This window comes from Penicillium arizonense (assembly GCF_001773325.1).
Source record: "Penicillium arizonense strain CBS 141311 chromosome Unknown PENARI_contig007, whole genome shotgun sequence".
Classification (NCBI taxonomy): Eukaryota; Fungi; Ascomycota; class Eurotiomycetes; order Eurotiales; family Aspergillaceae; genus Penicillium; species Penicillium arizonense.
Genome location: NW_019173284.1, coordinates 1,421,031 through 1,441,503, shown reverse-complemented (window position 1 = coordinate 1,441,503; position 20,473 = coordinate 1,421,031). Strand labels below are relative to the sequence as shown.

Here is a 20,473-nt window from a genome sequence, read left to right as displayed (position 1 = left end):
CTTCTGCTATTTTCATCGGCACTCCTTCTCTTCAGATTTTGATCTGGGCCTACTTCTCCACATTATAAAGAAATCTATTAAGGATTGGAGATACCCCTCAGAGCTCTCTTCTCTTTTCTGCACGCCGGTATAGATCCCGGGAAGTTATTTCTCCTTTGAGATCTCTCCGCAAATCACGTCAGGTTTAGCGTCGGAAGGCTTCCCTATCTGTCCCCACTATATGTACTTGACTCCGATCATCCGGCCAAGCCCCCTGGCGCACCCCTCATGAGGAGATGAGGGGACTCCGGGTGCTCACTCCGGGTGCTCTACATATAAATATATCGAATTTGTCTGGAGGACCTTGGTAGAATCCATCGTCTCTATTGCGGAATACTATCACAATGGCACCCTCCCTTCACCCTCTTATCGACAACGGTATCACACCCGGCTCCAGTAGCTTCTCCGGTGGGAAGCTCCACTGCCGCTGCTCTTCGGACCAGGTGGAAGTCACATTGAAGAGCAATGTAGCCCACAACCATGCCTGTGGCTGCTCCAAGTGCTGGAAACCTGAGGGCGCCCTCTTTTCCATTGTTGGCGTGATTCCACGAGACGCCCTCTCCGTAACGGCGAACGCATCCAAGCTATCCATTGTGGACAAGGACGCCACAATTCAACGCAACGCCTGCAAGGACTGTGGTGTCCACCTCTTTGGTCGCATTGAGAAAGACCACCCTTTCAAAGGACTCGACTTTGTTCATGTCGAATTATCCGACGAAAAGGGGTGGCAGGAACCACAATTCGCAGGCTTCGTGTCCTCAATCATTGAGCAAGGCTCTCACCCCAACCAAATGGACGAAGTGAGAGACAAGTTCAGGGCTGTTGGCTTACAGACATACGATGTTCTGTCCCCAGCGCTGATGGATTTGATTTCGACTTTCACGGCACAAAAGTCGGGCATCAGATTTGCCAACCTGTGATATAAAATCGTTGTTGCAACTTTATGTCTGATAACATGACTTTATGATGGCTGGTAAAGAGTTCTAGTTGGTCAAGGGAGTTTTGTGGTGGCGGATAAGAAAGAATGTCGTGTTTTTGGACGTTAGGACCTTTGTGTGGAATCGGATGTCAAATATATCTCAGCGAGAGTCGGCATTGATGTGCCAATTGCATCTTACAGGCAATATTCGTTCAGTTTACGCTAGTATAGTCTAACCTAGATCTGTTTGACATTCACTGAATGACTTAGTCGAATAGCTTGAGCTTATGACTCCTGTTTGGGCATAAACATATGGATTTCATTGTATATGTACCAGACTTCGTCATGCCTTAGACGATTGCTTCATCCCTTGATTGGAGACACATGACTCAAAGGGTCGTGTTCCTTCTGCCGGCGTTGATAGATTCTCGTTAGTTCCACTCCGAGATTCTGATCACATGCGGGATTTGAGCTTTCCTGTCGTATCGAGGAGCGGGTAATCATGGCGTTTTGTTGTGCTACGAACACGCTCGCCATCTTCGGGTGTGATGTATCGAGCTTCCACTGCTGGGTTGTACCCCAAGCCTGAAACCTTGCTAATTATCTCATCTGAAATAGCCTCGGTTGCCTTTCCGTCGGCCCGTTTATAGATTGTTACAACCACAGCTCCTCCCAGTCCAAGATTATGCTGCAACGCGACATCTGTGCCAGAGACTAGACGGTTGTTTGCCCACCCACGGAGCTGCCAGGTAAGCTCTGCACACTGAGCAAGACCCGTGGCCCCTAGTGGATGGCCTTTGGATATCAAGCCCCCAGATGGATTGATCACTGGACCACGGCCGCCGTAGGTGATATCTCCGCACCGAACCATCTCATGGGCTTTTCCTGGTTCCGAAAATCCGAGCGCATCAAGCAAAAGAAGTTCATTGGTGGAGAAGCAGTCATGAAGCTCGCAGACCTTGACATCTTTCGCTTCCACTCCAGCTTCCTGCATCGCCAGCTGTGCGGCTTGCCGCGACATGTTGAATCCAACAAGATCAATTGCGCTTCGGGAGTATACTTCGGGTCCATCCGTCATCAACTGTTGACCAGCCATCAGTATTGCCTGTGATTTGAGGTGAGGTCGCGCATCCAAAAATCGTTGAGATACAATGACTGCTGCTGCTGCTCCGTCGCTTGTTGGAGAGCATTGGAGCTTAGTCAAAGGGCCATAAATCTGGGTCTTGGGGTCCAAGATCTGGTCAAGCGAGTATGCAGTCCGGAACTGGGCATACGGATTCCGTTGGGAATGCTCATGCGAAATTCGAGCGATTTCAGCAAAGTCCTCCGCTTTGGCGCCATATCTATACCCATCGTGAGTACCACATCTGTGATTTGACTCTTCTGGTGTCATACTTGTCCATATATTCCTGTCCCGCATTGCCAAAGTATTGTGCATTCCTAGGACTCGAATGCTTCCCGTAAGTATCCTCCATCATTGTTGTGGATGGCCCCAATGGACTTGGTCGGTCATCCCATACACTCTTGATTGAACCCGGCCGCATCTGTTCGAATCCGACCACGAGCACGCAGTCAACCACTCCCCCTTTCACCAAAGTACGCGCAAGGTGCAAGCCAGTAGAACCCGTCGCGCACGCATTGTTAGTATTATAAATGGGGATGCCTGTCATTCCGAGCTGGTACATAATCCGCTGGCCTGAAGTCGTGTCCCCATAGCAGTAACAGGCAACGCCTGTCTGGACATCATCGTATGTAATATGGGCATCGGTCAGTGCCTTGACTGCAGCTTCATAGCCAAGTTCAGGATCTGAAGAGAGAGGATAAAAGAGCCGCAGTCAGTTCCGGTTATACAATGAGCGGCCAAAGAAGTTCTCACATTCACGGGTGCGACGAGGCTTCAGGAACTGGGTCATGCCCACTCCGAGAACATAAGATTGTGATGCCATCGTAATAGCGTACTCTATTGTACTTGTGAAATCAGGAATAGTCGTATATATGTTGGGTGATTAGCCGAGCTTCCGAGGTACGTTGGCCTCCCCCTCACCTAGCATAAACCGACAGTTAATAAGTGGTCAGCTGTATAAATGCCAATTTATTCATAACCGACGACCGAATAGCTTGACAACGTGTAAAAGTTATAGCTTTCCCCACACCCCCGCAATCTCCCCTGGCGCTATACTCCGTACATGTACATGAATACGTCTTCACTCACAGTTACACCATGTCCGATAGTCTTCATTCCCAACCTCCAGCGACCAAAACTTTTCGGCTATCCTTCCCAGCACCCAAGGTCCTTCTTGTGACGATCGATCGGGAGAAGCAACGGAATTCTCTACCCGCCGAGGCGCATTGGGAAGCCCATGGCTTATTCTCGTGGTTCGACGATGAACCCACTTTACTTGTCGCAATAGTTACAGGCGCGGGCGACAAAGCATTTTGTGCTGGACAAGACTTGGCTGAGCAGAGTACTTCTCGCCGCGGCCCCAAAACGGCAGCCCAACTGGCAGTAATGAACCATCCTCCGACCGGTTTCATGGGCCTTAGCCAGCGGAGGGGGAAGAAGCCTGTGATTGCCGCAGTAAATGGGTTTGCACTAGGAGGAGGGTTTGAGATATGTCTCAATTGGTACGTTCAACTACGTGTTCTTTGAGCCTGGGACTTACATATTCAGTGACATGGTGGTCGCATCACCTCAGGCTCAGTTTGGGCTGCCTGAGGTCTCAGTTGGATTATACGCGGCTGCCGGAGGGCTGCCTCGGTTGATGCGCATTGTTGGCCTCCAGCTTGCCTCCGAAATTGCTATGACCGGTCGCAGGTTGACCGCTCAAGAAGCCCTGGAATATCAACTGGTTAATCGGGTCACCCAGGCGTCACAGTCCGTCGTTGACGAGTCCCTCAAACTTGCGGCCCAAATCGCGAGTTTTTCGCCGGATGGAATCATTGTTACGCGTCAAGGCTTGCGTGAGGCGTGGGAAAATCCGAGCGTTGAGCATGCAACTTCCCGAACTAGACATGAATATGTGAATCGATTAGTTGCAGGGGATAACTTTAAGATTGGCGTTGAGGCTTTCGCTACGAAGACAAAGCCCAAATGGGTTCCTTCGCATCTATGACGGCTAGTAGATTTGGAGACACTGCTTTATGTACTAGTTTGCTATCCTCAATCAAATAAATTAGACCAGAGACGCAAAGTAATAAGAATGATCCAATACCAGTGTAGTTCAGCGTAATGCCGCCTTTGTGTAAAAAAGTGACATTGCACTGATTGACCTCCGCATATGAATACAGTTGCTCGGGCCGAGGTCTCACTTCGCACGTTTTACCCCATAATAACAGGCTGGATCCTCTCTAAATATTCCATCTCTGCATCTTTACATGGTGATTAAACTGCAATATGCCTCCCATTATTGTCGGTGTGGCCGATATCCGAAATCGTTCAGTTACAGTCGAAGATGCTAAAGAGCCCGCTACTTTGATGCTAGAGGCCATCCAAAGGGCCATCAACGATGTCAGCAGCTCTGCTGAAACTGCGCAGATCCTTCAAAATAACATTGACAGTATCAGTGTGGTTCGTACATGGACTTGGCCTTATCGTGACTTGCCAGGCCTGTTGTCACAACACCTGGGTATTATACCGCAACACCAGTCGTACAGTGAGCATGGAGGCAACCAGCCAGCGAAGCTACTTGACGAAGCAGCCATGCGGATTGCGAAGGGAGAAACAAAGGTTGCGGTCCTTACGGGCGGCGAAGCGTTGGCCTCTTGTGCGTGCAGACACCTCTTCAACTTGAAATTTCACTTATCAAACTATAGTGGCCGCATGTGTTAAGAATGGCAAGATGCCGCCTCCATGCTGGTCAGTCCCGGCAGAAAATGTGACTGATGTATTCTCTCCTACCACAAGAGACCTCAGAAAAGGTGTGTTCCCATATCTCCTACGTGATCTTTCGGTGAGCTAACGATTTCCAGATATTGGAGGACTTCACGCCGTGGGGTCACCAATCCACGTCTATCCGCTCTACGAAAATGGGTTCCGAGCTCATCGCAAACAGACAATTCAAGCCAACCATCGGGAGTCGGCAGCTTTGTACGCCTACTTCAGTCAAATCGCATCGCAAAATCCGTATGCCTGGAATTATGGCATGGAAGCCCAGACCACCGATTCTATTGGAACTCTGTCCAAAAAGAACCGCATGATTTGCTTTCCATGTATGCCTGTCCATATTGTTTCTTGTATGCCAATGAGACTAACCACATTGGTGACAGATCCGCTCTTGATGAATGCCTTCAATACTGTCAACTTGGCATCAGCTTGCATTTTGACCTCCACTGAATATGCCACCCAGCTTGGGATCCCCAAAGACAGGTGGATATATCCTCTTGGTGGCGCTGGGTTTAACGAACGTGAAAATTGTGAGTCTGCACAGTTTTACCTGATAGGAAAGATTCCTGACGCCGTGAGCCTCTAGTTTGGGACCGTCCAAACTTCTTCGAGAGTTCCGCAATCTCGAAATCGCTCGATCATTGTCTTGAATTGAGCCACCTAACTCCTGACGATATAGATCTTTACGATTTTTATTCGTATGTAATTCAATTCCAGTGTCTCCCAGTTAGGGATCATCTAACAAATCCTAGATGCTTTCCTATTGTGCCCAAACTCGCATGCCATCACCTAGGTCTTTCTATCACAGAGCCTCAAAAGCCGCTTACTTTATTAGGGGGCCTGACATCTTTTGGAGGCGCTGGGAATAACTACTCTATGCATGTATGCACTTTTCTGATTCCTTTGCCTTTCGGAACGGTCATCACTAATGCATAGTACAAGGCGATTACCGAAATGACCCGTCAGTTACGTGGCAGCCGCAGCCGCAACGGGCTTATTCTTGCAAACGGTGGTGTTTTATCGTATCAGCACGCAGTCTGTCTTTCTTCCCAGGCTCCCAAGGAAGGAAGACCTTATCCAGATAGCATATCTTCGAGTCTGGTGGATTCAGATCTTGTGCCCTCAGTCGACTTTGAGGCAGAAGGGGAAGCAATAATTGAGGTCAGTGAGCCCAATATTATCACGGTTCAAGAATTCCCGCCTGTGCAATAGCCTGACTTTAATCAGACATACACAATTGAATTCAACCGGGATGGTAGCCCATTGAGGGCTTACATCGTAGGTCGAATTGCTGGCACTAACCACCGATTTTTGGCGAATGAGAGCGACCAGGCTACTCTGTTACGTCTATCTTCAATGAATGAAGAGCCAATTGGGAAGACTGGCTTTGTTATCCCGGATCCTGAAGGGGAAAGGGGCCAGAGGAGAAATTTGTTCTCGTTCGACAGCAGCTCCAAACTTTAGGATCTTTAGGGCATTATGCCGTGCAATGGGAGTTTAGTTCTAACTTTTTAGCAAGTATTGAGTTACTTGGACGATTCATCAGTCATAGGATGACAAAACCTTTCTAGATAATTGCAACGTACTCTTGTATTTTGCTGATCGTTAAATATGGCAACTGAAGGATTCTTGGAATTTGCGGCCGATGGCATCCCCACACGCATCTCGATACCTAGGAATTCCACCGTAGTAATAAAGCAGCTCCACTGGTTTTCCAGGAATATTGGCACCAGTATACCACGACTTCGCTTTAGAAAACAAGGTCATCTTAGAGATTGTTTCCATTTGGGCTTGCCAGTCCTGCACTGCGGCCGAGTGAGGTTCCACTGCTTGAATACCGTCCGATTGCATCTTCTTTATCATGTCCCTGATGAAGTTTGCTTGGAATTCTATGAAAACAGGCCCATTTGTGAAAGGAGTCGGTGCCTGAACGGAATATGGCAAAAACATATTAGGAAACCCGGGGACCATAAGTCCTAGGAAAGTTGAGACGCCCTTGCGCCAGTGTTTGCCGAGGTCCACCCCGTCGATGTCGCAAATGCCCATGCTACCCAGGCTACCGGTGCTCGCATCGAACCCAGTGGCGATTGCAATGACATCAACTTCATGGATATTTCCATCAGCTGTTACAATACCGCAAGATGTCACCTCAACAATCGGATGAGCATTGGTATCGATCACATGGACATTGGGGCTGTTGAATTGTTCAAAGTAATCCTGCTCGAGGGAAGGTCTCTTGGCGCCAAAAGGATGCGGTGGATTGAGGGGAGCTAGTAGATCCCTTTTCATGGGGTCATTGATGCGTTCACGCGTCCTCTTAGCCCAGACGTCGTAAGCCACTCGATTTCCTTCCGGATTCAAGAGCAGATCCATATATGCTCCAGCCCAAAGTCGAAAGCCACCTTCGTCGTAAAGCTGATTCAAGGCCTTGTCACATTCCTCGGGTGAGTAATCAGCGAACAATTTAGAACTTCCTTCATATGGTAGGCCTCCTGCAGTCTCCCAGCAGCGGGAAAAGAGCTCCGCCGTCTCAGCCCGCATCTTGTCTTGGGTGATTGGATCGAGCTTTTTTTGATGCATGGGCAGACAAAGATTTGGGGTTCTTTGGAAGACAAATGTTTCCGAGGCCTCCTTAGCCCATTCCTGGACAATCTGCACGCCTGTTGAGCCGGTGCCAATGATCGCGACACGCTTCCCTCGTACATCCACTTCCTCGGGCCATTGGCATGAGTGGTGGATTGTCCCCCGGAAAGAATCGATACCCTTCCAGGATGGTACATATTGTTGCGAAGCGAAACCGACCGCAGGAATGAAATATTTGGCCAGCACTGTCTGTCCATTGTCTGTTTTGATGGTCCACTTCGAGGCGTCAAATTGTGCTGAAACGACGCGTGAGTTGAATATGCAGTCCTTGCTAACGGATAGCGTACGATCGACGTGCTGGAAATATGCCTGCAGTTCCTGCTGTGCTGGATACACTTCCGACCAGTTCCAAGTCTTCCACACCTCCTCGATATTGAAACTGTAGACAGGAGCTGGGCAATCTACTCGAGCGCCGGGATATTTATTCCAATGCCATGTTCCGCCCACGTCGGAGCCAGCGTCGATGATTTTCACATTGAGATTCAATTGATCTCTCAGTCGGTGGAGGAGGTAGATCCCTGAGAATCCAGCACCGACAATCACAGCATCCAATTCCATTTCCATCGTCAAGTTTCCGGGGGGTTGTAAAGAGGACAATTGGAGATAGATCAGTGACTTGTCCCCGCATTGCCGATCAACGAAAGCCGAGGTCGAGTAGAGGCCGAGATTGCAGGAAACGAGGTATACACGTCGAGTATTGGGAAATATTACCTGAAATGTGAGTTGCCGCCAGACATCTCGGCGCGTTTCGGACTTTTTTGCATCCTGGAGCTGTCTGACACCTCACCTCGAGTTGAGGGAGTAATACGTTGGACTTGACCCTGTTTACTCAAGCAATGGCAACCGTTTTGAGACGTGTAAGGAGGGTTTTAAAGGCGAAGAAGTCTCAGCTAACATCCACAGATTGGAGCTCGTCCATTCCTGCGAGCATCGCGGTCTCTTCCGTCATTCCAGTCGTGTTTCCACGCGCGCGCGACCGAGTATCTTCAGAATCATGACCCTGACCTATCGGAGTCTCAGCGAACGGTACGAGAGGCAATCGCTAGGATCTGCTCGGATTTCCCTGACGAGTACTGGGCGCGTTTGGATGAGTTGCATCAATTCCCGACCGAGCTCTATGAGGCATTGGCACGACAGGGCTGGCTGGGCATTTGCTTGCCGCAGCGATATGGAGGCTCTGAGCTCGGCATCTCCGAAGCAGCGGTGATGATGCAAACTATTGCAGAGTCCGGGGGAGGCATGACGGGTGCCTCATCCATACACATGAATATCTTCGGCCTCGAGCCCGTCGCCAAGTTTGGCACCGGCGAGCAGAAAGAACGCTGGCTTGTTCCACTCATCGCGGGTCGTCAACGGGCGTGTTTCGGCGTCACAGAGCCCAACACCGGCTTGGATACGCTGCAATTACAGGCCACTGCACGTCGATCGGGGGACGATTATCTCCTTTCGGGACAGAAAGTCTGGATATCTACTGCTCAAAAGGCGGACAAGATCCTCATTCTCGTGCGTACAGCCCCACGCGACCGAGAGAAGCCATCCCAGGGACTCTCGCTCTTCTACACAGATCTACAAGTGCCCGAAGTCCAGATCACCGAGATCCCCAAGATGGGTCGGGCTGCTGTTGACACTAATTCGCTGTTCTTTGACAACTGGCGTGTCCCAATGAGGGATCGTGTCGGCCAGGAACATGAAGGGTTTCGAATGATTCTGCATGGGATGAATGCCGAAAGAATCCTCATCGGCGCAGAGGCTCTCGGTCTAGGGTTCGCCGCGTTGCGTCGAGCATCCTTATATGCCAAAGACCGACATGTATTCGGGCGCCCTATTGGTCAGAATCAGGGCATTCAGCACCCCCTCGCAGACAGCTGGATGAAACTGGAGGCTGCCCGAATGATGATCTACCAGGCTGCTCAACTATATGACCAGGGATACACCGGCGGTGAGTATGCCAACGCTGGAAAGTATCTCGCTGCAGAGGCGGCGTTTGAGGCTTGCGAACGAGCCATTTTAGCCCATGGAGGGATGGGTTATGCGAAAGAATATCACGTTGAACGATATCTTAGAGAAGTCTTTATTCCTCGCATTGCCCCAGTGAGTCGGGAAATGATCTTGAACTACATCGGAGAGCGCATGCTTGGTCTTCCCAAGTCATACTAAACATGTTGTATTTATCTAATTCATGATATGTTGAGCAACATGTAGACCTAAATTCTTCAGCAAATTTCCGTCTGTGCATGATCCTTAGCTTCCATGAAACCCCTTATCCGTTCCGTTCGGTGAATTTCGGTCTTTCACACCCGGCATACAAGTCTATATTACCGCGGTATTCCATGGGCGGGGAGAGTAGTCGATCGTCCCTTGTGCGGGGTCATCTATCACTTTAAAAATCACTATTTCACAGTTACGCTGCTTGTACTTCCACCCCTCAAATAGTCCGGCTTGTGTACTTGGACATATTGATGATCAGAATGCCAAAAAAGCACTCAATTAAGGCTGCTACGCAGGCCGTGAGATATCATAATAGCCGATCTTCTCCATGGTGTCGACGTCAGCTTCGTTGGAATCACACTGCCGTGCATTCAAGCGGACCGTTGTCAGGAGTCCGGATTTTGGATCTAACGCGTGTTCTTGCTGTACGGCTGGCAATACAAAAAGAAAGAGAAGAGAAGAGAAAAACAACTGACATAGGCCAGGGACCATTCTGTACACAAATACTCGCTGATTATGGTGCCAAAGTTCTCAAGGTGGAAAATCCAAAAGGGGGTGTATGGAAAGAAGTACTCTTCAACCACAGTCTTAATAGATATTGACTAGCTATAGGATGATACTCGATTATGGCGAACCGTAGCAGAGAAAGACATCTGGAATGCTACCGACAAAGATATTTCTGCGTACTTTTGTACGATCAACCGAAACAAGCAGTCCATTACCTTAAATCTGAAGGAGGAGAAAGGGAGAGAGATCCTGTTTCGCCTTGTCGAAAATTCCGATGTGGTGTCAGTACTCATTTTTATACCCAGCAATTATCTGCTAATTATAACAGTGTAGACAATTTTATCCCAGGAAAAATGGATAGCATGGGCATCGGATACGAAAGGCTACGTCAAATTAATCCCTCGATCATACACGCAAGTGTCTCTGGTTCGTGCTTAGGGCGTTCTTTCAAAGTCGGAAAACCCGAAACTGACTTTCCTATAGGGTACGGGCGCAGGGGGCCATATGCCCATCGTGCAGGCTACGATGCTATTGCTGCAGCTGAAGCAGGCATGCTTGATATAACGGGCGAACGCGATGGTCCACCAACACGACCTGGTCTTGGCCTTACTGACATGAGCACTGGTCTATATCTGCACGGTGCAATTATCGCTGCGCTCTATTCTCGCAAAGACACAGGACAAGGACAGAAGATTGATGCGTCTTTATTTGAGAGCCAAGTGTCCTTACTTTCCAATGTCGCAATGTCATGGCTCAATGTGGGCGAACGAGCGGCCCGTTGGGGCACAGAGCATCCAAGTATTGTCCCATACCAAGCATTTGAGACGAAAAACGGCTACTTGGTACTGGGTGCTACAAATAACCGACAATTTCGAGTTCTTTGCCAGTTGGTGGGAGAATCGAAGCTGACGACTGACCCACGCTTTGTGGACAATAGCTCACGGGTTCAAAACAGACTGGAATTAAAGAAGATATTTGAGGGGATCCTCCGCAAAAAGACAACTCAAGGGTGGCTGGATGTCTTAGAGGGAAGTGGGATGCCCTATGGCCCTATCAACACTATCGAACAGGTCTTCTCGCACCCACAGACTGCCGCCGGGGATATGGTGCAAAGCCTTCCTCATGAGGCCGCGATTTCGGGTAAAATTAAAGTCTTAGGTTTGTTTTACTTTTTGGCGCACTCAACAGCATACATTCGCTGACCAGCCATTCAGGGGTTCCTGTGAAGTTCAGTGAGACAAAGCCCACGATCCGACATTCTCCGCCAAGTCTAGGAGAACACACGGATTCCACTTTGATAGGCATGGGTTTCTCACCGAAGGAGATAGCTGATCTACGGGAGCAGGGGATTGTGTAATAATACTTTGCCTTGGAATGCTGTGGCCTCCTCTCCCAGACTACCTAGGAGTCGAGGGTGAACACGTAATCTCATTGATAACTCCAAGCAAGAGCCGACCATCTCTGGTAGTCCAGATGGAGCTATTGAGCCAGAGTTGAAGCAACCGAAGGTTGATCCACCTGCCCCTTGGTAAGATGCTATCTTTGTAACCACTTAACTACTTAAGAAGCAGTCCTGATTGTGAGTAGACCTAAACGCCCAAAAGCAAATCTGCCATGCATGGTAGTATTCGATTCCAGCAACAACTCAAAGCAGACAGTGTCAATCTCCTTCGAGCTAGAGTGCTTTCGCGATCCCATCTCGGCGGGACAGCCGTAGTGCCGGGGTGAGCACAAAATTGTATCCAACGCCAGACTCAGTGGCTCTTGGGGCGAGGAGGAGCGCAGCAAGCTAGATCGTTGCTTTGCTAGAGAAGAGGGTACAAACACTCTGGCACATTACCAAGGCAAAAGATTTCAAGTGTGGATTGATTGGGTGCATGCCATCTAAGCGTGCTAAAAAGCTTACATATCAGGCCATCTGGTACGAGCTTGGTGGCGAAGAAGGAACATCTGCGTTGTTAGAGGAACTTGAGGTGCGCACATATCCCTCCATGAAGGCTCTCTTCCTACAAAAGCATGAGCACGGAGAAGACAAGTAGCTTTTGTGGAGACTTGTAACACTGGCTCTATTGCATTCGGGGAACCTTTTGCTCTTAAGCGGTGCTTTGTGTGACTCATTAATGGTTGGATAGGTAGGCCAATAGTGAAAATGAGAAAGATACGAAAGAATGAACGTATATCAATAAACTGATGAGGTTTAACAGACTTCGCTGGTCTATCCAGGTGATACGTATGATCAAGGATAGTAGTAAATCCCACGATCAACATCCTCCTTGAGTTGTTCGTTTATCCGGAGATATCCCTCCCTCCTCAAATATGGGAAATCTCGAGCAATCAGTTGAGCAACGATTCCACCAAACACAATACTTCCTGCCACGTTTAGATGGGTGTAGTCGGCCGCGTTCAGGTTGTATGTATAGGCATTTGTTGGCCCAATTGCATTCAGATATTTGGTACTGACTTGGTTCAAATTAATATACTTGGAGCCTGAGTGATGGGCAGCTGAGATTGTAGCGGCGGTCTCGTTGGCCAAACTCATGATGATAGATGGATCCCCCGTAGAATTCTGATAGTTTCGTCGAGATAACGGTGTGACCAGGATTGGTGTGGCTCCAGCATTAAAAACCTCTGTCACAAATGTTTCAAGGTTCTCTGTGTATTGTGATAGCGAGATGTTTGCAGTTGCCTTTTGATCATTGTGACCAAACTGAATAGTGACGAAAGGAATGTATTGGTCCCGGACTTGTCTAACGGTTTTCAAGACCTTGTCCCAATCACCTCCAGCGCGAAAACTGACTGTGGTAGCCCCGTTGTGACCGAAATTCGTGCCAGCAGCCCCCTGGAATAGTGTCGTGTTGAGAAAGCCATCTCCCCACCCTCCGCCATTTGCAGACTGGGTAGCAGTGGTACTATCCCCTGCTAGGATAAAAAAGGGTGCTTTGGGCGACTGCATGGCTGCGGGCGAAAAGGGATGTGCCTGGACGCAAGCCAACATACTAAGAAAAGCTAACTTGACAACCCTCAGTGTCATATTGCCTGTGTGCTTTGTGTTTCTTTTGGTATATGTTTCAATCAATCGGGGTTAAACCAAATAGCACCTCTCCGCGGCGCTTTATATAGCGCGGGCCAAAGGATCACTGAATAGACGGTCTCCATATTACATCCGGTAGACGCAGTACAGGAGAATGAAACTTCCACCAACAGGAGAAGTAATTTGCTGATATATGCGGAGCAACGCAGTCACTTGCGGGGTTGCATGAAGGGTGGGACGAAATTGACCGAAGCCCTGCAAGGACCAGCATAGTTCGCGGCCAAATAGACCGAGCAATGAGGGCATCTAAATGTCCGATTTTTTAAATTTTCCACCGGTTTGAGGTCCTAATGTCAATTCGGTAAATGAACCTATACGTCATTGGATCTCGGATTTTTGGCTTGCTCGTGATGATACATGCTCCTATAGAAGTTTCAACCAGGTTCGTTGCTATTCTTGATACTTAGTCGTTTCATACCAGTTTGTCCTCTTCTCCTATGATAATAGTAAGCAATTCGATGGGAAGCTCTACGGAGACAAGCCAACACAACTAAAATATTGATTCTAGTGATCCAAAACCACCCAGACTACCGGTCATTTTGCGACCCGACCGCTGGCTGTCAGGAATCCCATGAGTCAAAAGCTGCCAGTTCTGTCCATCTGTTTACCAACTCTTTTCTCATCCATGAAGTGCGCCAGCCTAGCACCTTCTCTACACGAGACATAAATTCCAACGATCCTTGCTGCTCGACTGGGTGCCGTAGACAATAACCAACTAGAGTGACATTAGTGCCTGGTGAGTCGACGAAGATTTGGGGCACGAACAACGATGCAGTAAATGGGATGCCATGAAATAGGCATTCTCTACACTTTCGTTGGACAAGGAAAGACCAATAACCATCACTAGATTATCGGCAATCGTTTTCTACTAGCCCATATTAGCCACTCAACTCTAAAGTAAGAAATTGAAAATAGTTGCCTCTTTAATACGCCGCGAGCAAGCAATTTCATAATCACTCATGTGGTGTGGTGGAGTGTCGGATAAAGTGAGAAAAATGCATGCCGAGTAGTAATACTGCATCCCGACCACTAGGTAGGCAATCAGTACTCGCATACTTCAAAATAAACCATGACTGGAGGTATACCTGCAGGGGGGGATATCATCCATAGCTCAGGAAAGGGTCTGTCGACAGATACGTCTGGTGCCTGGTACCGTAATGGCTGCCAGGTCATGGGCTTCGTTCGGTTCCACTCATTCACACTTTCCGAGATGTTGCACCAGGCTTCTCGATCCACAATTCTCCCAGGCGAATCGGAACAGAGTTGGATTATACGCGCACAATGATAAATGATCACGTTGGCACAGGCGGCATCATCATGGCGGTGAAACATAGATGAGCGCTCGTAGTTTTGCATCTCTAACTGCAGGGGTTGATACTGAACTATCGATGCATAGATAGCCTGTCGCAGAAACTGCCAGCTCACTGCCTCTGCCAATCCACCTGACGATGCAGAGCGTGCCACAAGGTTGACAAGTCTGTTAGATCCTAGCAGGTGAAACTGCTGGTCAGTATTGTTCTCCAGCTCTTCATAAATACGGAGGATCACAACCGCAATGAGCATATTTTCATCGCAGTTCGTTTCGGCTTGGTCCAATGCTGCGATCAATAGCTGCAGGCATTGTCCATGATAAGTCGAGGCCTCCCAGTCACTATCGCCGGCCAAAATAGCATCAAGGCGTGCAGATAGGGCCAAAATTGCTTTTAACACCATCGAATTTTGCAGCGCTCGTCTTGGGACTTCAGTGCTGAAGTGAGATTGGACATCGCAAATATCGGCCTAGTGCGGTCAGACATCTCCATTCACTGTAAAGGGCTCGTGACTCACCCAGGGTGCTATTTTCTGGATAAAATAGCGCATCAGGGATGCTTCCCTCAATGTTAATGTTGATTCATTACCGGAAGTATGACTTAGTGGACCGCTGCTCGGGTTCTGTTGAGGTTCATTCTCGTGGATCGCAGGGCTACCTGCGCGAGCTTTGTCTATGTCCTCCCTATAAAGTTCACGGTTTCCTCCACGGCCGCGCTGTGACATGTGGGTTGGCGATCGATCCTTGTCGTCTGGCGACGCGTTTTTCTCGTCTCCAGCTAATACATCATTCGTCTCAAGGACAAACGTCGCTATGTCCGATCAGTGCATGCCCAAGGCCTCCATGTTTGACGGCTTACCAGGGCGAGACACATCTACCCAGACTTGCTCCTCATCCCAGGCCAGATCGAACCGTGCAGGGGCCCCATTGCTCTTCTGATAGACATGGTGAACAGCCTTGAACTGAAAGCGGGGATCGAGATGACAGGCCCGACCAAGCCGTGAGCATGGGGTGCAGGCCGAGGCACCAGCGGGAATCACACATCGGATATGGCGAGTGCGACACCTTTCACAACCCTTGCCTACTCTCATAGGGATGTCAGGTCGAGATGGGTGCCATTGGGGTTATCGAACAACAATCCCCAGATGCGCCGGGGGATTCCCCACGTTTGCTGAGTCATCTGGGAAAGTCTGCGGAATCCGTTTGTGGCGACTGATCCGAGAGGAAGTGTATAAAGTACTGCAGATTCGAATATTCTCCGTTCTAGTGATGTCAGATATCTGGCAACCTTGGAAAGACCAATGCTGTTGCCTACACTATTCTCAACGGCACATTAAAAATAGCAACATCGCTTGCCGAGACTTGTCAAACAGCGCACAAGTTGCTTTCTTCAGAAGCACGACTGTATAATTTCCAATAATTGTATTATGTATTCCGCACGAGCGAGCATTTTGTCTCCCGCTGCTGGGCGAAAATATACGTCGAGTAAGCTGTAGGCAGAAGGAAATACCTCTGATCGGCGGTGGGTCTTGATAATTCACATCTGAATATGGCCAATCGACACTCGGATGCCCAGCTTGGATGCCAATCCACCACTAAGGAGCTATCGGCAGAATTTAGTACCTGATGGACAGACACAGGGCCAAGAAAAAGGTGTTGACTCCGCCTCCCTCTTGATCTTAAAAATGTCAATGTCCAGGGCTTTCACGCACGCGGTGTTCATCTCGACAGGTGACTCCCGGTGAGATTTTGTACAGATGATTCTCTTTGACTTTCTTCTGATCGCCACGACATGGCAAATAGTTCTTGGTGCTTCAGGTGCCTGTGAGGAATCTCCACTTTGACCTCATAACAAGATTATTGCTCATGCCATCCAGGTTCAAGCAGTGTAACCATTTCCAGTCAAGGCGATGCCGACAATCTGACCAGTTGTGACACCTTTGAAGGAAGCATCACAATCTCCTCTTCAGTAAATGGAGCAATCACACTCAATAATGTGGAGGAAATTAAGGGGTCGTTAATCGCTGAAGGTGTATCGGGGCTCACGAAGCTCATCGCTCCTGATTTGGACACTCTACACGGGGCTTTAATGTTGAGCAACCTCGCTTCACTCGACACCCTAACTATGGGTGCGCTGTCACGCGTATCTTCGGGTATTACCATCACAGGGAACCCAAAGCTGAAAACTCTCGGTTTTGCGGAATTAGAAGAAGTCGATGGATTGTTGGAATTGACGGGCTCATTTACAAGGTATGATAGGAGCATGTAACATATTTCGCTGCCGGAGAGGCTGACGAATGTTTTCAGCGTGTCGCTTCCTTCGCTCGACCAAGCCAAAGGACAAACAACAATTAACGGAGCCAGCTCTATGTCATGCAGCAGTTTGAATGGATTACAATCTCAGGGCGTGTTTAAGGGCAGCTATTCGTGCGGTGCGGGCTCCTCTGGTCTCAGCGGAGGAGCTAAAGGCGGGATAGCAGTGGGCGTGATTTTGAGTGTTCTCCTGCTTCTTTTGCTTCTCTGGTTCGTGCTTCGGCGGCGTCGGCAGAAACGAAGACTGGGAGGTGCCGAACCGACTGTTTCGTCTCCATCCACTGCCGAGATACAAGTCGAAAAGGTGTCACTTCCCGAAGAAAGAGTATCACCAGCAAGTGAGCCGCAGAATGCTATGCCTCGAAAGCCGGTGGGATCGGCGATACTCTTGGACGGTCGCTCGATCCATGAGGCTCCGATAGCGGCCACACCTGTACAAGAATGTCATGAACTAGACGCAGGGCCAGTTTTGAGCTCACACCAGCGACCTATACACGCGGAACAAGATGATCCCTATGACCCAGTGACGAAACTAAGTAATTTGGGAGACCAGGAAAATGGCCATTTAACACAGCCTTGATTTCAACATATACCCTCTTTTGAATGATGCAACTCGTTAATTTCATTCTATTTCGCTGGATTCTGAGAGAAGTCTAGGCAGTCCCCTCGGTTACCCTAGGTGAGCTTGTAACCCGTATCACTATTATGGTAATTCTTGACGCTTGAGTAGAAGCCGACAGTTAAATCCGACCATCAACTTTCTTTCGTAGAGATGCCAAAAAGGTGATTTCCTTGAAACAATGCTACGCTCTTCGGCTCTCATCGTGTGTATGAGTCGCCAAATATCTCTATCATTTCCCAGTCTGACTGAGATCCTAGTTATCCTGGTCGAACAATCTACAGCTAAGGTAACTAGGCTGTTCTTTTGTTTTATGGACTCATTCAAGTTCTATTGATATTGACAAAACCCACGTGAAAATACATGTTCTCATTTATTCATTTTGGTCGCCATTCAACCAGCGCACAACCCATTTGTCCATCTAAACGATGACCTTGTGGCCAGCAGCCTTCTCTTCGGGCTCACCGAAGATGTCAATGTTCCAACGAGGCTTGTCTGGAGGATATTAGCATGTATTACCTATTATGGATGAACAATCTGAAAACATACTAGCAGTAAAAGGAGTGTTGTAGCGTCTGCGGTTCTGGCCCAAAGCGCTGACCTTCTGAACCTCCTCAGGGGTGAGCTCCACCTCCTTGAAGTTGTCACGGATGCGCGACGGGGTGACCGACTTAGGAATGACACTGTGGCCGCCAACTTGTGACCATGCGAGGCTTTATATGGTTAGTACCGAATTGCCCACTTCGTGGGACAGGGGGTAATGATCATACATGACATGAGCAGGGCTGACTTCTTGACCAGTGCGCTTCGAGACTGACTCGGCAACCTCCTTGACCTCAGGGCGGGTGATAAGAAGGGGAATGCCGAGCATGTTGTTACCGAAAGCCTAAAAGGTTCAGTCAGCATCAGACAAAAGATTTCACAGAGGCATGGCAAACACACCGAGTAAGCAGTGACGTGGATGCCCTTCTTCTGACAATACTCGATCAAGTCGTTGCTCTGGAGGACGGGGTGACGCTCAATCTGGTTCGCAGCGGGAACAACACCGGTACCATTGATGATAGCCTCAAGCTGTGGGAAATGGTAAGCTGCTATAAAGACATTCTTGATATTTTGAAGTACGAACGTGTTCAATCGTGTGGTTAGAGACACCGACGGAGCGAGCCTTGCTCTTGGGGAGCTGGGTCATAGCTGAGAAACGTCAGTTGCGTGCATTCTTTCGGCCTAAGCCCAGGACGATCCTACCTTTCCAGGTATCCACAATAGAGACGCCATCGTCAATTACCACGTCACCACCCTCAACGGTGCTGTTGGCAACGAGGGGGAAGTATGAGTCACCCTTTTGGAAGGCCACGGGCCAGTGAACAAGGTAGAGCTAGATCAATTAGCGGAATTCTTCTGTTGAAGGATACAGCAGTCCTACATCAAGGTAGTCCAGCTCCAGCTCGGCAAGACACTTATCGAGAGAGGCCTCCACAACTTCCGGGCGGTGCTGGCTGCATCCAGTCAGTGCTTGTGTAGGAAACGAATACTTGGGTAGTGGCGTACCTGTTCCACAGCTTGGAGGTCTAGGAAATAACCAATCAGTTTCCGCGAGCACGCAATGTCTTGGAGATGGTTTCACTTACAATGAAAATGTCCTCACGCTTCAGACCAGGAACATCCTTGTAGGCACGCTTGATACCCTCGGCAACCTCACGCTGGTTCTGGTAGCTGGATAGCGGAGCGGTCAGTAAAATGCGCGAAATCCAAACCCAAACTCTAGTGAACGAATTGCATACATAGTGGCCAAATCCTACAGCGAGTTAGTACCAACCTCTCCAAGGACAACATATGTACTTACCAGGTGGCGGTAACCGGCCTTCAAGGCCTCATAAACAGCCTCGCCGACCTGGCCAGGGGCGGATTGCCAGGTACCAAAGCCCAGCTGGCTATAATGTGGGGTCAGCAATGTGGTATCCAGTATCGCCCAGGTATACCTACGGGATCTGGTGGCCGGAGTTGAGAGTGACTTTCTTTCCGAGAGACATTGTAGAGCTTGTCAAAAAATAATAGACAGAGTTGAAGGGAAAAAGAGAAAGTTGGGGGAGATGCCAGTCTTAATAGCCCAGATCCCGGCGGGGTTCATAGAACATCCCACGCGTCTTCTCGGAGCAGACTCCACCGAAGCTCGGGGTAACTGGAGTAGCATAGTGTTACAGTCAACTCTTCAGACTCTATTCTGCCTTTTTATTTCCTCATAGAATATTCATTACATATAAACTGCAAGTACTACCCTAGTTGTATAGGTCCCACCCGGTCGAAGCTTCGCCGTCTCAAACATGATGTCACATCCACCGTCAATGGTGGAATCACTTTTTCCTTCTCTCAACTCTCTCAATTCCTATAAGTTATCTAACGACAGTGCTGTATCGGGCACTCAATTCGGTATAGTTCAATCCTTTCATTGGCGGGGGCGGGGCTCGGACCAACTCCGGCTTTGTCGGTGCGATCGCTCCGGGACCGAGGAGACGATGCCGAGCCATAGACGAGATGCTCTGTTGTATCAAGGTTGGAGTATAGAAAACGACTCCAACACTGACCAGATATGAAATTGATTTCTGCTTATAAATCTGGCCAACCTACGGTTCGACTTCAAATCCCCCTTGTCAATTGCCTGTGAACAACCCCGCTCCTTGCATGATGATCATTGCTTCTAACATTATAGTCCATTGGCTGCTTTGCCTCTTTACTGTGCTACTTGTATGCAAATGTATGCCCAACGCTTGGTGAAGAGAGTCACAGGACTCCCTGTTTGCGACGTACGTTAGCTTCGGTTCTCAGCCACTACTGTATATATCACAGGCAAATATACGAAGGCAGCACATATCCATCATGGTATTATACCATGTATCCAAATTAATTGCCGAAGTTACCATCTTCATTCCTAATGCCCTTTGAAG

General features: G+C 48.9%; 11 protein-coding genes across 11 annotated transcripts; 6 read left to right on the top strand and 5 right to left on the bottom strand.

Annotated features, from left to right (window-relative positions):
* Positions 1–383: 383 nt before the first annotated feature.
* On the top strand, positions 384–959 carry PENARI_c007G04206 (S-(hydroxymethyl)glutathione synthase; the record flags this gene model as incomplete). The annotated part of the gene is made up of 1 exon (XM_022630873.1): positions 384–959. The coding sequence occupies one exon, from the start codon at positions 384–386 to the stop codon at positions 957–959; it is 576 nt and encodes a 191-aa protein (XP_022488917.1).
* A 453-nt stretch (positions 960–1,412) lies between these two features.
* PENARI_c007G07882 (uncharacterized protein) lies at positions 1,413–2,904 on the bottom strand (the record flags this gene model as incomplete). The annotated part of the gene is made up of 3 exons (XM_022631047.1): positions 1,413–2,301; positions 2,354–2,765; positions 2,835–2,904. 3 exons carry the CDS (start codon positions 2,902–2,904, stop codon positions 1,413–1,415), a joined length of 1,371 nt encoding a protein of 456 aa, XP_022488924.1.
* Positions 2,905–3,179: 275 nt separating this feature from the next.
* On the top strand, positions 3,180–4,071 carry PENARI_c007G02163 (enoyl-CoA hydratase/isomerase family protein; the record flags this gene model as incomplete). Its single annotated transcript, XM_022630775.1, has 2 exons — positions 3,180–3,583; positions 3,630–4,071. 2 exons carry the CDS (start codon positions 3,180–3,182, stop codon positions 4,069–4,071), a joined length of 846 nt encoding a protein of 281 aa, XP_022489392.1.
* Positions 4,072–4,352: 281 nt separating this feature from the next.
* On the top strand, positions 4,353–6,053 carry PENARI_c007G01448 (uncharacterized protein; the record flags this gene model as incomplete). Its single annotated transcript, XM_022630741.1, has 7 exons — positions 4,353–4,722; positions 4,772–4,876; positions 4,928–5,167; positions 5,225–5,371; positions 5,428–5,539; positions 5,594–5,723; positions 5,778–6,053. 7 exons carry the CDS (start codon positions 4,353–4,355, stop codon positions 6,051–6,053), a joined length of 1,380 nt encoding a protein of 459 aa, XP_022488957.1.
* A 393-nt stretch (positions 6,054–6,446) lies between these two features.
* On the bottom strand, positions 6,447–8,048 carry PENARI_c007G00707 (flavin-containing monooxygenase; the record flags this gene model as incomplete). Its single annotated transcript, XM_022630708.1, has 1 exon — positions 6,447–8,048. The coding sequence occupies one exon, from the start codon at positions 8,046–8,048 to the stop codon at positions 6,447–6,449; it is 1,602 nt and encodes a 533-aa protein (XP_022489157.1).
* A 272-nt stretch (positions 8,049–8,320) lies between these two features.
* Positions 8,321–9,641, top strand: PENARI_c007G11939 (acyl-CoA dehydrogenase family protein; the record flags this gene model as incomplete). Its single annotated transcript, XM_022631240.1, has 2 exons — positions 8,321–8,341; positions 8,388–9,641. 2 exons carry the CDS (start codon positions 8,321–8,323, stop codon positions 9,639–9,641), a joined length of 1,275 nt encoding a protein of 424 aa, XP_022489329.1.
* Positions 9,642–10,552: 911 nt separating this feature from the next.
* Positions 10,553–12,238, top strand: PENARI_c007G02906 (CaiB/BaiF CoA transferase family protein; the record flags this gene model as incomplete). The annotated part of the gene is made up of 4 exons (XM_022630816.1): positions 10,553–10,625; positions 10,683–11,357; positions 11,414–11,431; positions 12,009–12,238. 4 exons carry the CDS (start codon positions 10,553–10,555, stop codon positions 12,236–12,238), a joined length of 996 nt encoding a protein of 331 aa, XP_022489004.1.
* A 197-nt stretch (positions 12,239–12,435) lies between these two features.
* Positions 12,436–13,152, bottom strand: PENARI_c007G09270 (rhamnogalacturonan acetylesterase; the record flags this gene model as incomplete). Its single annotated transcript, XM_022631107.1, has 1 exon — positions 12,436–13,152. One exon carries the CDS (start codon positions 13,150–13,152, stop codon positions 12,436–12,438), a length of 717 nt encoding a protein of 238 aa, XP_022489126.1.
* A 1,179-nt stretch (positions 13,153–14,331) lies between these two features.
* Positions 14,332–15,690, bottom strand: PENARI_c007G02035 (Zn(II)2Cys6 transcription factor; the record flags this gene model as incomplete). The annotated part of the gene is made up of 3 exons (XM_022630765.1): positions 14,332–15,069; positions 15,118–15,410; positions 15,459–15,690. 3 exons carry the CDS (start codon positions 15,688–15,690, stop codon positions 14,332–14,334), a joined length of 1,263 nt encoding a protein of 420 aa, XP_022489226.1.
* Positions 15,691–16,284: 594 nt separating this feature from the next.
* PENARI_c007G07113 (uncharacterized protein) lies at positions 16,285–17,492 on the top strand (the record flags this gene model as incomplete). Its single annotated transcript, XM_022631013.1, has 3 exons — positions 16,285–16,340; positions 16,502–16,849; positions 16,907–17,492. The coding sequence occupies 3 exons, from the start codon at positions 16,285–16,287 to the stop codon at positions 17,490–17,492; spliced, it is 990 nt and encodes a 329-aa protein (XP_022489328.1).
* A 460-nt stretch (positions 17,493–17,952) lies between these two features.
* Positions 17,953–19,561, bottom strand: akr1 (putative aldehyde reductase (AKR1); the record flags this gene model as incomplete). Its single annotated transcript, XM_022631127.1, has 12 exons — positions 17,953–18,026; positions 18,081–18,244; positions 18,302–18,417; positions 18,474–18,602; positions 18,658–18,722; positions 18,777–18,906; positions 18,955–19,027; positions 19,080–19,099; positions 19,160–19,244; positions 19,313–19,326; positions 19,375–19,462; positions 19,515–19,561. The coding sequence occupies 12 exons, from the start codon at positions 19,559–19,561 to the stop codon at positions 17,953–17,955; spliced, it is 1,005 nt and encodes a 334-aa protein (XP_022489179.1).
* Between the last annotated feature and the right edge of the window lie 912 nt (positions 19,562–20,473).